At 38.9% G+C, this 18185-nt stretch overlaps 1 protein-coding gene across 1 annotated transcript; it reads right to left on the reverse strand.

The window, feature by feature from the left end:
* Positions 1 to 1426: 1426 nt before the first annotated feature.
* Positions 1427 to 14528, reverse strand: LOC129738720 (troponin C, isoallergen Bla g 6.0301-like). Its single transcript, XM_055729967.1, has 4 exons — positions 14239 to 14528; positions 2213 to 2344; positions 2131 to 2151; positions 1427 to 1731 (listed from the first exon to the last, which is right to left on the reverse strand). Exons 1-4 carry the CDS (start codon positions 14381 to 14383, stop codon positions 1724 to 1726), a joined length of 306 nt encoding a protein of 101 aa, XP_055585942.1. The 5' UTR covers positions 14384 to 14528; the 3' UTR covers positions 1427 to 1723.
* Positions 14529 to 18185: the final 3657 nt, after the last annotated feature.

Genomic DNA, 18185 nt, shown 5'->3' on the forward strand with positions numbered 1-18185 from the left:
ATGTTTTACAAATATATTAATTAAAAAATTTCTTTCGGCAAATATTTTATATTTTATTTTTCCAATTTAAAAAATATTTCATCAAAATTTCCTTATTCTGAAGATTTGACAAGACGCATTCAATTCAAGATACTATTTCATACACATTTGACCTAAAAACTTGACTGGCAGTAGAAAAAATGCTCATAACATGATTAATCATTGTAATTTTGTTATTGATTTTACCAGATCATAACTCAATAATGCAATCATCATTCATTAATCTTCATGGTTTTTAAAAAAAAAAAATAAAAAAAAAACTCGGAGAGCTCACGGAATCGAACAAATCTAATTTGATTAAAAAATTAAAAAATTAGTCATGATGAAGTTTCTAGAACAGGGCCAAATAACTGGATTCTAGCTTTATTATAATTCTGGTGATGTATAGAATGCGCTTTTTATGAAGACTAATGCTATAGCTCTTACGAAGTTGTGCTGACCATAATAAAGCTAATTTTGCTACTTGGGATAGAACCTTCGAATGATTCATTTGAAATAACTAACTTAAAGAAATTAAAGTTATTTAATAGTTACTAAACATACAATTGAGTTCGGGATTGTGGATTAATTAAAGACACTTGAGTTATAGTTTAAAAGCATTTATTTAGTTCAAAGCCATACACGTAGTGCACAAACCTCTTAGCATCAAATACACAGTCGATTAGTAAGCGTTTTCAAACCAGCTAATCTACAGTTTGTTTCTTTAAAAAAACGTAAAGCACAAATTATAAGTAGATTCCAGATTTTCTTTTACTCATCATAGAAAGATTATAGGTGCTCGAGTGGAAAATTTCTTAGCGCATTAAAGTCATAACAGCGATGGAGAAAATGTTCACAGCGCGCTTATTTATTCTGCTTTCTTTGGCGAATCATCATCGCCTGAACAAGGATTCGTAGTCACGTTGATAAAGTTGAAGATAAAAATAAAGCATTTGAGTTTAAGTTTGGATAGAAGAGAAATAATAAAGATGGACGTGAGAAAAATGCAAAGGCCGATTGATTAAACATTGAAAACTTGTATGACCCATCTTGAAAAAAACAGAACCACATGGACAAGGAATGATGAAATAATTACCAAGACTTCCCATTAAAAATCTTACACAAAGCTGAAACATTTATTTTCGCAAAACACAACACAGGACAGGACGCAAGGACGCTCTCAAAAAGCACAGAAGACAATCACAAATTCACAGTCCTAAAACCATTAGCGGGGGAAGCCATTCGAAGCGAGTGGGAACTTCTTTCATTCAAGGTTCTTATTCAGGCTTTTTGGCTGAATCTTCGTCACCTGAATTGATTTTGAAATTTTAATTAAGTGATAAGCAAATAAGCTTTCATACATGGAACATGGCGATACGTGATTTGAAATGAAAAAATGGCAGCGATCGATAATTTATAAGGATTTATTGTTGAATGAAATTGAGTACCAAACGGTGATGTAAGCTGAAAACACTTTAAAAAATACTAATGATAGCAATCAGCCAAGTGACGTCATATTTCTGAAGGGAATCGATGAGAAAAATTGGATGGATCGTCGTTTCATTAGTTGACTTAGATATTTGGTAATTTTATTTTTCTTAAGTTTAAACTGTTCTAATTTCTGCTCTAATTGAACTTAGTTGATAGGAAAAGTTGAAGAAAACTTCAGGAAGCATAGGATTGTACTGGAAGGCTCGTGAAGGTTTTAAAGACCTACAAAAAGGAATGAAAAAGTTCGACATAAGTTTTTAACTTAGTGAAGAAATATTTGGTTTTGCCCGAGTTTCTTGTAAGTTTCTACTGTATTTGTGGTTGACTCTAGACTTGAGTTTGGCCTTTAGACTTTTTCACGAACTTTGTCTGGTTGAGATCAGTATTTACGATTTTCTAACGTTAAGAAATAGAAAGTTTTTATCAAAACATTACAACAAACGGATTGATCTCTTGGAAGGTTGGGAATCTAATTAATCTTAGTTCATGTTAAATAAGCATCGCGTCATTTGTGAGAACGATCAAGCGAATTAAATGCGTGAAAAAGCGATCTAGTTGTTGGTGGTGTGCTGATTTGAATGTCAAATGTGGTGGTGCTGATCGATTAAATATTCAATTCACCTGTCATAACCTCCATGAATTCTGGAAAATAGGAAAATTATCAGTTAGACAGTAACAAATTAAAAAAAAAGTAAATAAATACCTTCAAAATCTACAGTGCCGGATCCGTCGGCATCAATCTCATCGACAATATCGTCCAGTTCATCATCGGGCACTGCACCATCCAACTCCCGGAGGATCGCTTTGAATGCATCTACTGGAATATAACCCTTGGCTGGAAGAAACGATAAAAACGTAATTTGTTAAAATCTCTTTGTAAATGAAATCAAGTTGTTTTAAAAGGAGATATGGAAATTTTTGCTAATAAGGAACTAACAATGTTAGCGTTAGGACAGTAAAATAAGTTTTGTACTGCAGTCAGTTAAGTCTCATGACAAAAATGTCGGAACAACTAGCCTTAACCTAGCAGACGATCCAAAATATGTCGCGTGGCAATGTCGTGTTGGTTTCACTTTCCAGTTATATACATTTTCCCAAGGTGACAAGAAAGTTCCCGTACTTTTTAAAAATACTTCGAAACGCTTTATGAAAAATTGCTGCAAAAAACTATAGTGTGAGTATAGGATAAGCTACTCTCGTTTGACACATGACGAGCAAAAAGGGGGCGTGCCTGGAATCCTGGGGATAAGAGGTCTTGCTTTGAGTCCTTAGAGAAGAGATCAGGCCCCGAGTCTTGACGAGGACAGATTTGTGTGGTCAACCTCTAGTCTTTACGATAAGAGGTCAGATCCCGAATTGAAAGAGGAAAGCTAAGGCCTATAATCATAAAGAGGAGGGTTATTAGTATTTACCTCGAGTCATTGCGAAGAGGGGTCAGATCCAGAGTCTTAAGAGGAGAGATCAGGCATCGAGATGAAGTTGCCTTGAAGCTCACTCGCACCAATAGACTCCCCACTAATTGATGATAGTGTATTAAACAGTTCGAAGAAACTAGGTCTGCGGCTCCAGGAAGAGTCTACGGAGTACGAGGTATACACGAAGTATATCACGAGTCTTCACATTGTACCATGCTTCCGAAAATCAATCATTTTCACTGAGCCATGCTTGACTACATTCAGAGCCAAAAAATCAAAGCAGTCAAATTTTCCTTCTTCAACCAAATCATACAAACAATCATGCATGACAACGACGCTTCTGTATTTGAAACACTTTTGCGATACATGATGAGGTAAAAAAGGACGCAGACTATCAGCAACGAACGTCTCGATGCTGATTTCCTTCCCCTAACGACTTTCAACCTTTAGGATCATAACTGATATGTATCAGGTCTGAGCGATCTATGTAGGCTATCAGATGATTTTTTATTTTTCGTTTTGCCTAAAAGGACAAAATCATGACTAGGTAACCGCATTGAACTGTCCAGCATGTGCTACAGCTTTTTTGAACATGTGGTCCTGGTATTTATTCAGATTTTTCCTTTTGAAACATTAATGATCGTCTATTAATAACGAGCATTATCACCAATGATGCGAGAATAGACGTTCGGGAATGATTGAGGGAGTGACGTTCAAAATGTATCACCAAGTATGTCGATCACCGTCGATTAGCCACGTGACGAATAGCAACGGTAGCCTCCGGTGGGGCATGGTATATCTTCTTGTATCAAGTTAGTGTTGATTTTCGACATATATTCAATGGGTACTTTTACCACGTGCGTATCACAGCACTCGGAGGTAGCATCATTCTAGCTAGAAACCATTCCTGATTGCTTTTCTTGAGCGATTTTCCGACCACTGCATTGTACGCTAGTGTGAGGTCTGCCATGGGCAATTAAGGCGAGCAAAAAGGCAAATTTCATTAAACTCTTCGTGGACGATACCCATAGGGCGACGCTTACAGGATTGTCATGGCCGAGACGAGGAGCAGGGATGCGCCACAGGAAACGTGCCCAAACAAACTGCGAGAAATCATCTACGAGCTGTTCCCACAGCACGAAGAAATCAGGTGGCCAAGTGACCATATGACTGACGGACATTGCTAAGTCCCTCCAGTGGATTAAAGTTCCGGGTCCTGATTGCATGCCCAACGTAGCATTGAAGACTGCGCTCATGGAACATCCTGAAATGTTCCAGTCATCACTGCAAAAGAATGTTGATGAAAGGGTCTTCCCAGATGTGTGAAAGCTGCAGCGATAAGTGTTCTTGCCAAAACCGGAAAAGCCACCATGTGACTAGCTGGACACGACTGGCAAGGTGCTGGAGAAGGTGATCCATAGAAGGATACAGCTCTTCACCGAGGGTAAGCACGACCTACCCGATAAACAGTATAGTTTTCGGAGAGATCGCAGTACAGTGGGTGCCATTCGATTAGCCATCGAAGAAACAGGCGACTCCGGGCAGAAAAAAAGGAAACCGGTTTTGCACAGTGATCACCCTTGACGTGAGGAACACCTTAAACAGCGTCAATTTGGTAGCGATTGCGTCGTCGCTTATTTGTATGAGGATTCCGGCATATATCTGTAGGTTGGTGGAGTGTTACTTCCGTAACCACCAACTACAGTATATGACCAGCGAGGGATGAAAAACTAGTGAGTATCTCGGCAGGGGTTCCACAAGGATCGATACTTTGCCCGGTATTGTGGAACATTGTCTACGACAAACTGCTGAGACTGTGTCTCCCCACGGGAGTGAGACTCGTGGGATTCGCCGACGACGTAGTTCTCCTGACATCGGACCCATCAATCGAGGAGGTCCAGCTACTCGCCACAGTAGCGATCGAGAAGATGAAAGTTTGATGCGCTTCAAGAGCTTGCGTCTGATTCACCAAAAGACCGTGATGGTGCTGATCACTAACCTGATTTCAGCACAATCAGGGACGATTGCAGCTGAACTGTGTGCAATCGAACCCAAGCTTGCGGTTAAGTACTTGGGGGTGATGATCGACGATCGGCTGAGTTTTACGGCCCACGTCGACTACGTCTGCAAAAGAGCGGCAATGGTGACAGAAGCCTTCTCACGGGCCATGTCGACAACTCAGCGATCCGCTGCAGCAGAATGAGGGTCCTGACGAGCGTGACCTCGTCTATTTTGCGGTACGGAGCGGCAGCCTGGAAGGCAGCCTTTAGCAGGCAGTTTAATCTGCAGAAGTTCGGCAGTGTGCAGCGGCTGATGAACCTGCGGGTTATCAGCGCATACCGAACAGTGTCCTCGGTAACTGCTAACGTTGTAGCGAGGATCATGCCCATCTCGGTCTTGTTAGATGATATATCATCTGCTACGAGTACAGGCACATGCCAGAGAGGCCTCTATGTCCAACTGGCAGCACCAGTGCGACAGCTCTGAATGCGACCAGTGGACCCATAGCTTGATCTCTAACGTCGGATTTTGGATGGATCGAAAACATGGAGAAATGGAATTCTGCATGACGCCTTTCTTTACTGGTCACGGATGCTTCATGCAGTACCATCATTGCATTGGTTTAGACGAGTGGCTCCAACCTGCGCAGCTGCGGTGACGCAGTCAAGACACCAGAGCTCGTAGTGTTCAACTGTACAAGGTGTGAAGTGGTACGCAGGGGTTCACCTGCATCATGACTGCTTTTCAGAGGAGTTGAAATCAGCACCTGTCCGCGACTTGTGTAGGGTGACTCCTTCCCGGGGACCATCTGAGTAGAGTGCGTCCAAACCTAGCGTATGGTACGTCGTGTGCGTATGTAGGATATCTTCACCGTTACTGTCGCGGAGTATCCGAGTACAATACGATGAAGGATGCGGGGATAAGACGATACCTTTTACGCAGTCAATCTCGTAGGGAGAAGAGTATTCAAGCCAAAGAATACTCTCGGGTAGTGTGGTGTCTCGTCACCGTCGGATTTGCCACTCGAGCAGGGTAAGATGACATCACCGTCGGTATTCATCTGAGTCGTAACAAGACCCATACGTGCGCTGTAACAGGCGTGAGTTTAGGATAAGCTGCTTTCGGCGGGCTAAAAGTCTAGGGTTGCCAGCCCCAAAGTTGATGGCCAAAGGAAGGAGGAAGATCGGACCACAGTCGTATAATGGCTTTTCGACGGGGGCCATCGATTAGAGTGTAAAGCATGCAGAGATAAGACTATACTTTTAGTGTATGCCAAGATTCAAGGTACGTCGTGAACCTATGAAAGATATCTCCACTACTGCGGAGTATCCACGTAGAACGCGCTTCATACGACGGAAGCTGCGGGTATAATACTTGACCTTCTTCGCAGTCTAACTCGTAGGGAGAAGAGTATTCACGCCGTGGAATATACTCGGATAGAGTGGCTTCACGTCATCGACGGATGAGTCACTCGAGTCGGTGTCGGAAGTCGTCTTAGCCGGGAATCATCCGAGTAGTTTCGTAAAACCCCCGACGTGTGCTGTAACTGGCGCGTGTCCAAGGTGAGCTGCTCTCGATCGGCACACGGACGGGCGAAGAAGAGAGGGCCTGTAGCCAAACCAAGCGGAGCCAAGATCTCAAGTCGTAAGAGAAGAGGTCATTGGTCTCTAGCAGTGATCTCGAAAAGAGACGGAACGCACGATAGTCGTGGAAACCAAGCGAGCCTCGAATTACAAGTAAAGGTCGGATCTTGAGTCGTCAGAAGAGTGGTCCTTAGTCTTGAATCGTTACAAGAGGCAAGGAGCTTGGATTTGAAACCGAGTAGGCCGATGAGCGCAGAAGCGCGGATTTGTTCTTCCACCACGGGTACAGTCTTCGTTGCAGGTCCGGATGGGAATTATGACCAGAGGCCCAGGTGGACTTTATGGATTAAGGGGACATAATTTCTAAAGTCGACCAATTGCATCAATGGACCCAGAGTAGCATACTGGGGAGCCGCGGTGGCTCGCCGTGCTTTGGAATGCAATCCGTGTAAAGGATTTACCACCTGGGTAATAATCCAATAAGAAAAGTTAATCTTCCCATTGAACCCATAGACTAGCATTTAACACTATTCCGAAGAGCACTAAGATAATTCACTTTAAAAACTTCTTCTTGGCCATCAACCAATGCGTAACATGCGTAACAATGCATAACCATGCGTGACGAACGTGTTAACACTTTCGTCGTCATGCTTATTTTGGCAGTTTTACTAGCAGGGCCCAAAGAAATTCTCGGAGCGATTAAAAAAGAAGGAGAACCCAAGATTTGGAACGTGTGGCTAAACTGTGCGGCTAGCTTGAGTAAGAGAGCGCCACACGTTTTTAATGTGACAGGCCTCCCAGGAAATACACCCGTCACACGAATATGGGTCCCATGGCGACGAACGTGTTAAAACGCATGGCCAAAGTGAGCGGCTAATTACACGCGATCACCCCCAATACTAACAACTTTACGGTTCACCCCCGCTTGCTTTTAGATCAAAACTGGTGCAATACTGGTGAACTTCTGAATGCATAATTGAATAGGATAACAGTAGTGCAATACTCTTTGAGAACTTTTAAGAATTTTTTCTCGCACATTGGGGAGGGGAGGGGGGGGGTTCGAAATTCCAATTTAGCTAGAAATAATAACAATACCAAAAATTTTCAATAAATAAAAAAAAATCGTTTTTCTACTCATGACCATTATACAAATTGAGAAAAAAAAAATTAAAAAAATTACTAACAAATCAGAATCAAATTTTCAATCCATGATCATGTTTGCCAGATTGCCCGGTTATCGATCACAAAATTTGAGAGAAGTCCGGTCCAGTGTGGTTGCCCGGATTTATTCACTTAATTCATCAAATAAAAACAAAATCTAACGAGGTATGTTGTATGCTTCCAAAACTAAATTTTTTGAGCAAGTTTTATATAAACTATTATGAAAGGTTTTTTGGAAGGCTATTAAAAATCTGCTGTTTAATGTTGATGAAAAAATTTTTTTTAACTTTTTATCTTAATTTTTGTTGAGCAAATCTGAAGTTTCACCATATTCGCCCGGATATTGCCCAGATGCTCGATTGCCAATTTTAAAACCTGTTACCAATTCGGTAACATTGTTTTGTTTTGTTTTAATTTATTTTTATATTTATTGATGGGTTGGAGTTAGGGTAAGATATTGTAAATAGATAGGTTAGAGAGAAAACGGCGAATTCGAATTCGAACACGTGGTGATCAGCGCAAAGTAGGCCAAAACTTGAAACGCACATGGCCCAAAGCGTTGCGTAAGCTTGAAACGCAACACCGACGACAACCACGCGTTCTGGAAGAACGCAGATAAGCAGCGAACATCGAGATGAGAGGTTTCTTGGTGAGTCAAAGCGCATCACCAAGCCTCTTGGTTCCCGGCAGCGAAAGTATACGGACGCATCCAGCAAGCGCTCCGCAAAGTGTGTGGACGAACATCCAAAACGGTCCGAACGACAAACCGTGCAGTGTAAGGTTCAGTGATTTTGTGTGCCAGCCGCCAGCGCGATAGAGCCGCGAGCAGTCTTGTGTGCGTGACCGCACTCCGCGTGGCTCAATCATTTTACCGTACGCATCTGATCCAAGCCCGAGGTGTGCTCCAAACAAGCGTACAAGCAGCGCGAACGAGATCAACGACGACCAGCTTTGTGTGCGTGACCCTGCATTACGCTTGCGTTGGTCAGTCTGGTTTGCCCGTCCCGAACGAGTCGAGAGAGACAGAACCGCATCATCCAGCCGGTAGTGCGTGGTACCGCATTATCGCCCCCATCTCATCCCGACGATCGATCCAGCTGAAGACCGAGGTACGCCTAGTCAAAAGCGTGCCGTGCCAAACCGAGGAGAGAGACCGAACTAGCCGTGAGTTTGGTGCGTGGTGCCGCGCCGCTCCTCCCGTTCCATCCAGGCGTCGCCCGACGCATGGTGGCGCCCCAGACGATCGACCGAGTGGGACGATTTCCCCGCTACCAGTCTGACCCCCCCGTGTGCTTTCTTCGCCAGTGTCAACAGAATTCGCCGAATACATCGATTTTACCAAAGGTATTTATCTTTTACTAGGAATCCACCCATCCGAAAACTTCCCCAGCCTAACATACGCCCTGAGACCCAGGAACAAACGAGGCCTTGAGCGCCCAAACCCGTTAGTCCCCGTGGCTTTAGACCAGGGACTGGGTGTTGCTGGGCAGCCCCTTCTGGGCTGAACCCGTTCCTGGGGAAAAAGCAAAGTTTCAAACCAATGTCCGGATTTTGAAAGGTCTTTAGATAAAATGACTCGGATTTGTCCTGCCCGGATACGTGCTGAAAAAATTCGGGCAACCTTATCCATTCTATTTCTGGCAAGTCAATCAAAAATTATTCAGAATGACGTTCCTTATTCTGAACTTGAGATTTGCTTGAAAAAAAAATTTTAAGCAGTCTTGCTGAATAATTAGAAATCAATAATTTTGAAAGATTAGAAAACGAATACAAATAAAAATTTAAAATGAAACCAGGATTTAAAGGTCCGAAGCTTAGAATCAGTATACAGAAAAGGAATATTTTAAAAGTGGGCCAGATTCAAAGAAAAAGTAAATTTTAATTGAAATATATATTTTTAAATAAGATCAAGAATAAACCACGATTAAAAAATGTTCAGCAAAATAAAAGTAATTGTTTTTATATTATCATCTTTATTTACAATCTTTTCTTTACCTGAAGAGTTGATGGAAAAATTCCGCGGAAATATCTTGAACTTGAAAAAATATTTAATTATGATTTGGAATGTGAATTTTTGATTAGCATGAAAATATCCATCTGAACTTAACAGAATCTATTCAAAACCACATAGCTGATGATTGAATTAAATTTGATAAAAAGAAGAAAATATTTTATTTTATCTTAAGGGGAAAAATCATTTTCACAATTCAAATCTTTTAAGTTGTAAAAATAAATGGCCAAACAAGCTCAGTTTTGGAGTTCACAATAATTACTTTACAAGTTCAATTCATCAATGAAAGCTTATACTGATAAAGTACAGGTTGGGAAGTTTTATTTCTTGAATGTTCAATAAAAAACTGATGAAAATAACAATAATAAATTCTTACTTTTGTTGGAAATATTAGAAGCACAAATTACATACGAATTTAGTTGATATTGCGCATTAAAAATAAGTCTTAAAAGAACGTCTAGAACATTTATTTAAATTCATGACCGAAGATAGAAAATAATGAAAATAAGTGAATCGATTTAAGATTTAAATTTCAAACTCGGAATAAACGGTTATCGTCAATAGTAATAAAAAGAAATAAACAATTTTTTTCTTATAAAAATTTAAAATTCATATGTTTCCGAGAAGATTATGTTTCAAGAACAAAAAATTCAGAATTAAAAAACAAAAACAAACTTACTAGATACACAAAATTGAAAAATTAGAATACAAAATTTTTTTGAAATAAAAAAACCATACTCTAAATTCGGGTAATGTTTTTTGAAAATTAAAATAAAATATGAAGATTGAAAAGATTTACTTTTTGACATTAAAATAGATTTTTTGCAATAAAACCGTTTTTGAAATTTAAAAAACTTATTAATAAAATTTAACCGATAATTCAGGGGAATAGCATTTTTGGAGCCTATGTTTAAATGATTGATTGGGATAATTTTGGGTTGTAATCATTTGTCGGATTTTGTCTTTCACCTCTTGTTTATATGTTTAGAAATGATTTGATGATAGTATTTTTTCAGAGAAAAAGTTATCATAAAAAGATTAAATTTTTCAATTTTCAAAAAATCAGAAATATATCATTATAAGAATCTTTGTCATTTATAAAGAAAGTTAATAAAAAGGTTATTTTTCATTTGACTTTAATTTGTTAATTTATTAAAACTTGCAAAACGATTTGATTTTTGCTTTAACTCTCAAATTTGATGTGGTTAAAAATTTTTGTTTCATTTCGTGAAAACTCTCGTTTTTAACAGTATCGGGAAAAGTAATCAAAAATAAAACATATATAACTTTTATCAGCGAAATCAAAATTACTTGTGGCCCTGAAGAAAGATTTTCATTGGTATCAAAAGCTTTTTTAAATATTTTTTCTTGCATTGTTCTATAGTTTAGGCAAAAATGTGCAGAAATTTCTCAAATGATTTTCAGCTTTTTTTAAAAGTTGCATATTTGGATTCAGGGCAGCCAACATTAGTATTTAAATTTGTTGTTCCTCGAAAAAACGGGAATGGTGTGGCGTTATTCAATTTAAACTTTTTGAATGTGGAGCTAAGCATTTAGAAGACGCCTATCATGTGTCATAAGGCTCCCAACTTGTTTATGTGTTAGATTAGTATTTTATGAAAGAATTTTGCAATAAAAATTTTGGTTTCAAATTCTTAGCTTGTTTGGTTACACTTCCTAATAAAATCCAATTTTAAAGCCGAGGTAGGGGTTTTGAGCGTCAAGATTTGAGTTACAATACAAAAGGTTTATTGGATTGCAAATCGAAATTTAATTTTGAAGAAATTCACCGTTCCGATTCTCTACACTGCAAAAAAACTACCCTTAAATAGTATGTTTCTCCACACATACGGTTTTGGAATTGTTCAGCAGATTGAATTTAAGTGATTTCAATGAAAATCAACATTTTTACACATAAGTTTTATGTGGAAAAAATATAATGGGGTTGCTAAACTGAAATGAGCGTGTGCAACTTGTCGAAAAATCATCGCATTCGTGGTCGATGAGTTTTTTGTTGGTTTTCATTTTCAAAATGGCGCGCGCGGATTTTGCAGTCAGTCGCATAAATTTAGAATCTACAAAAAAAAACGGAATTGAAAAACTAAAATCCTCATAATGCTTTCGATCGGCCATTTCTGGAGTTGTTGCAGTGGTTGCGTAAGTTGAAGGTCTGCGAAAGTTTCACTATCAGCAACTAAACAATGTGTTTTTTTCAGGATGTTTGGCTCTTTCCACTGAGAACGGACAAGAGAACCGTGTCAAAAACTGTTAACTTGTTGGAGCTCGAGGATCCGTTGTGTTTCGGAACCATTTACCTGTCATTGAAGAACACTATCCGAGTCCAAACACACAGGAAGGACCCTAGCGATGAGGACCTGGGATACATTCATGAAAGGACACAGGTGGCAACCCAAATTCGACAATGGCATAGGCCTAACGCTGTCGCTGATCTCTGTTCGTATTTAATAAGTAAATAAAGCTTAATGTGATTGTGTGCAAGTGCTTAAATGTTTCGTTCAGTTTCCATTTTATAAAAAGTTTTTAATAATTTGAATAGAAACAAATAAAGAAGATTTATTAAACTTATGTTGTTAACATATAGCCTCTGAGTGTTGAATTTCATAACATTTATTTGATTAAATATATTCTTTTTATGTGTCGCCACATATAAATTCTTTCTATGTTTTTGGGTATATGCGGGGACACATATTATTCAATTGTGAAACAAATTGCAAAAATCTATATAGGCTCACACATAGCTACAATGTGTCGAATTCGTTGAGTGTAGAAAAAGCTTACCTACGCAGGTCAGAACGATCCATCAGCAGAAGATTTCTGCTGTATCACGCGGAGCCAAAACACTTTTTGTTTTGGTTCTCCACATGCTTTGTGCTCAATTCGCAATCCGCGATGCCAGGTAAATGTTTGACGTTATGTAGTAATGACAAATGTATGGCCATTTTCATAAGCTTTCCAAAGGCTTTCCAAAAGCTCCCTAACTTATCTAAACTTTTCTATGGAAAACATGGTGTCGCTAGTGTTTGCTTAATAACTCCCATCGAAAACAATGGATCAATGATTGCTGATGACAGGTGATGAAGATAAACGCGGTACAAATGTTTACATCATCACACGGTTAATCGAGACGACTCAAACAGAGTTCGTGATATCTCAGCAGTGTTGCCAGATATTATGAGTGAATAACTAAGAATATTCACACAGAAATGAGTATTTTATCATTTACTCATTAAGAAATGAGTACTTTCCCGAATAGGGAATATAATAAGTGGAGAGTGCGACGATAGCATACTTGGGAAGAATGACAGCTTTCTGTTAAATTCCCTGAAAAAAAAACGATAGCTATCGCTAATGGATTGTGTAGTAATGTAATGACTTGACTGAATAAACATGAATGAAGATAACTCTATTCCACCACTGAAACCTGAGTTTTGTACAAATTTCGAAAAAGCTTCAATTTGTGCATGTCATAAGATAAAATGTCTAAGGCCTAGAGTGATGTAGGACTATACTCCGTCGGAGGCTAACCAATTTAGGGACACTTTTGTTTACACCCGAAATTTGGCGCAAAATGGAGGGCTAGTATCTGAAACTTAATATTAAGCAACATAGCTTATGCTATCAAAATTTAATGACAATCGTGACTCGGTAGTTTAAGTGTAGATAATTGGTCACACGTTACGATAAGAACCGCAAAAGACATAAAGAGATGGAAATCCAGATCGACATCCAAGAAGAATTAGAACCGGAAGATTGAGGTGGAAAAACCCAGCAGCAGAATTTAATAAAACTGTCGTTAAGAACACAGGAAATCCCTCCAGTTTCATGGTAGCTCGGCAAAAAGTTGAGAAAGTGGAGTGCTTCCAGTATCTTGGTAGCCAGATGACGCCTGATGGTGGTACCAGGAAAGACATCGAAACCCGGATGAGAAAGGCCCGATTTGCGTTTGCGAGTCTCCGAAACATCTGGCGTTCGCGCCAGATCTCTATATGAACAAAAATCCGAATCTACGGGTGCGAAACTAGGTGCACATAAACGGTAACGACGCAAAAACTGCAAGTATTTGTTAACCGCTGCCTGCGGAATATCATCCGCGCTTGGTGGCCTGGCGACTGGATCTCTAATGAGGAACTACATCGCCGGTGTCATCAAAGGCCGCTAGAAATCGAGATTCTAGAACGTAAGTGGAGATGGATTGGGCATACGCTGCGAAAAGATGAAAACGAGATTTGCAGAGAGGCGCTAGATTGGAATCCAGAAAGACATCGAAGAAGTGGCAGACCCAGAAACTCGTGGCAGCGAAGCCTAGCCGCTGAAATCCGAACTGTCGACGAGAATCTTGACTGGAACCAGGTGAAGATGCTGGCTCCGGATCGTCAACAGTGGAGGTCTTTTACCACGGCCCTATGCACCGCAGAATCGGCGCGGGATTATTAAGTAAGTCGATAAGAATCTTGACCCTCAATCGTCAAGAGAGATGATTTCTACTGCAGCCCTTCTAACAGTGGTTAATAAGTAAATAAGTTAAAAAAAAACTCACCGTCCCGATCGTACAGCATGAAGATCTCGCGCAGCTCGTTCCTCAGCGTGTCGTAGTCCTCCTCCGGCTCCACATAGTTGGACGCCAGTTCCACAAACTCGCTGAACTCGATCAGGCCCGACTCGTCGCTGTCGTACTCCTCCATCACATCCTCCAGCTCCTCCTGGGACAGCCCGTAGCCGAGCAGATCCAAAATGGTACCGACCACGTCCACTGGAATGCTTCCGGTCTTGTCCTTGTCGAATGCATTGAAGGCATCTTGCAGAACTGTTATTGAGGGTTTTGGGATTTGAATGAGGAGAAATTTTGAGTTTTAGATCAACAAATTGATATGATTTCTATATTCTATTTGGAAATGAATGGTCGGGTTCAAGTATTGTGACCAAGATTTTACTGACAGTGTTTAATGATTTTCGATTGTTTATCACATACACGGTTCCCCTTACGGACTTGTAATAAAAATTTATAGTGAAAGTGTAAAAAAACACCGAATCAAAAATGTCACTAGTGTCAAGGAACAATCACCAAAGTTCATCTCAGGTCAGTCATTTTCCGGTTCTTAAACTTAATCACCACTGCTGGAAAATCACTCGTGTGTTCCACAAACTGTTCTTTCACAGACAGACAACCGGTGTGCATTCCTGGAGTGAAGCACGAATAAATCCGTGAAGAAATTTTCTGAATGTGGGGGCCTCACAAAAATATTGGAACGGTCATTCATAATATTTTTTTCCTCCCATGATTTTTTTGTTTTTTTCTCTCAGTTCCTCACACCATAGAAACATCAAATCGATCAACATTTTCTCCCCAACCCTCAAGTTTTCCAACTCCCCTACCACCAACCAAAAAATTTACCAAAATCCGCCCCACTCGATCTTTCCACTAACTTGCTCCCAAACAACAAGAATCGTCGTCGTTATTTGCATTCCGGCAACCAGTTAGCTCGGATTTGTTGGATTCGGTCATCCGGGAGCTGCCAAAATCTCCGAATGGCACTTAATCACACTTTCACAAACACACTCACTGACACCAGGCAGCCATGGAGGTATAACCCGGAAAATTATCCACATTTTATGATTTGCGCGCTGCCGTAAAATAGTCCTTGCCTGTGGGAATCTTCTTCGAGTATCGCGCTTGCCAGCTGACTCCATTGATGGGGGAGGACGAAGATGGGCGCGGGTGAAGTGGGTGGGATCGTTCGTCGAGCAGTTGCTAAAATTAATTTCATTGGATCGTTCGTTTCGCTTTGCTTGGCTATCTGACTATCGAATGGTTTATTTATAAAAAAAAAACTTCAATAGAAGAATTTTTCCGAAGATTTCATCCGCTTGTTGAGGATGTCGCCGAGACTGGTTTTGGATTGTCATTGGATATGAAATTTGATTTTATCATTTTTTTTGATAATTGTATTTTTTTCAAACTTCAAATCAGTGGTCGGAAAATCGCTCAAGAAAAGCAATCAGGAATGGTTTCTAGCTAGAATGATGCTACCTCCGAGTGCTGTGATACGCACGTGGTAAAAGTACCCATTGAATATATGTCGAAAATCAACACTAACTTGATACAAGAAGATATACCATGCCCCACCGGAGGCTACCGTTGCTATTCGTCACGTGGCTAATCGACGGTGATCGACATACTTGGTGATACATTTTGAACGTCACTCCCTCAATCATTCCCGAACGTCTATTCTCGCATCATTGGTGATAATGCTCGTTATTGATAGACGATCATTAATGTTTCAAAAGGAAAAATCTGAATAAATACCAGGACCACATGTTCAAAAAAGCTGTAGCACATGCTGGACAGTTCAATGCGGTTACCTAGTCATGATTTTGTCCTTTTAGGCAAAACGAAAAATAAAAAATCATCTGATAGCCTACATAGATCGCTCAGACCTGATACATATCAGTTATGATCCTAAAGGTTGAAAGTCGTTAGGGGAAGGAAATCAGCATCGAGACGTTCGTTGCTGATAGTCTGCGTCCTTTTTTACCTCATCATGTATCGCAAAAGTGTTTCAAATACAGAAGCGTCGTTGTCATGCATGATTGTTTGTATGATTTGATTGAAGAAGGAAAATTTGACTGCTTTGATTTTTTGGCTCTGAATGTAGTCAAGCATGGCTCAGTGAAAATGATTGATTTTCGGAAGCATGACTTCAAATGTTAGAAAAAATTTAAATTTATATCTTGTTGTTTATTAAATTTCATCAAAATAAAAAAATCTTCGGAGATCCGCGATGAATTTTTGAAATCTTTTATTTTTCATCATAACTTTTTTATGTTCGCACTCTGAAAGTCCAGAAAAAAAACTCCCTAATCAAACCTTGAATGTCAATTTAACCGGTTTTTACAACACCTAAAGTTTTGAAAATCTTGTAATGTAAGTGAAATATGTTTTCAGTTATTATTCACATACAACCTTTCAGTTTTCTGTTATTCAAAGTCTAAGAAAAAATATCTGAAAAATATGCTTCGGAAAAAGGCTGTCGATCAGCTACGAAATGCTGAAAAAATCACTTCGCTAACTAGAAAGCTGAAGTAAGAAGCTATAAGTTGAACAAAAAGATAAATTTTTATAAAACTTTATAAGATCATGACCACAAAAAAAAATGTTAACAAGATTTGTAAAAACCGTATTTTTCAATAAATGAACCGTCAAAGTTGTTTTAGTTTCTCCAGAAAAAATATGAAATAAAAATTGGGAAATTGACGTAATTGGTCAGATTATTGCATTTCAAGATTTTCAAAAACATAACACCGAATTTTTGACAAATTTTCAAAGGGAGCTGTTTTTCGAATATTTTTGAATTTGCATTTTTAACATCTTGCACTTAAATTAAACTTAACTCTGAGTATTGAGTATATTTACGCTAGATTTCCGTTATAAATTTATTTACCAGAAAGATAATTTCATAGAAATTCTAGTGAAGTTATTACATAAGCACTGCAATACTGAACAAAAATATGAAATATTTTCTGAATTTTCATAAGTAATCGCTTACTTAATATACTCAAATTCCAGTGCAAAGTTGAATTTATGTGCAAGAAAATCTAAGAATTTGCTAATAAACAGCTAACTTTTGAAAATTCGTCACAAATTCTGTTTTTTGTATTTTGACAATCTAAACATACAAAAATGTGCCAAATATTGTTAACTTTTCAATCATCTTTTCAAAATTTATCTGGTGTGACTTAAACAATTTTAACGGTTCATTGATTAAAAAGTTCGGTTTAAACATTTTTTTTATATTTTTTGTGGTCATGATATTAACAACTTTCAAAACAAAATATATCCTTATCTGAAACGTATAGCTTTTAACTTCAGCTTTCTTGACTACGAGGTGATTTTATTCCAGCATTCCATAGCTGATATACAGTTTTTTCCAAGGCATGTTTTTTGGATTTTTTTTTCTTAGATTTTGATTAACTGAAAACTTAAGTGTTGTTGGTGCATATTGTCTGGAAAACATATTTTAATAACATTGCAAGGTTTCCAAAACTATAAGTTTTGTAAAAATCGGTTGAAGAACAAGAGAAATATATTGGTTTTACTCAGGAGTGTCAAATTGACACTTCAGGGAGGGACTGTAACGAGTAAAAATTTCTGGGATGGATGAGGGTTGATAAATTTTATAATTTTTTTTATATTTTATGGTTTAAAAACTGTTTTAATACATTCTCCTCATTTTTTTGAGTAATATTTTTTGCATTTTAAAGTGAGGTTCTTATGTTTTCAATAAGAAACTTGAAGATGATTTAGATCACAATCAGTAAATTTTACGGTCTTCGATATATAGATGTTCAATCCTTAAGAAAATTTTTCAAGAACATTGATTTTGATTTATGAAAAAAGCAAAAATAAACACAGGGCAAGGCCGTGCGAACAGAGAAGGGGGGGGGGGGGGGGGGTAGGGGTTAAAACCCCCCCCCCCCCCGTGGAGA

Source organism: Uranotaenia lowii, chromosome 1, assembly GCF_029784155.1.
Source record: "Uranotaenia lowii strain MFRU-FL chromosome 1, ASM2978415v1, whole genome shotgun sequence".
NCBI lineage: Eukaryota > Metazoa > Arthropoda > Insecta > Diptera > Culicidae > Uranotaenia > Uranotaenia lowii.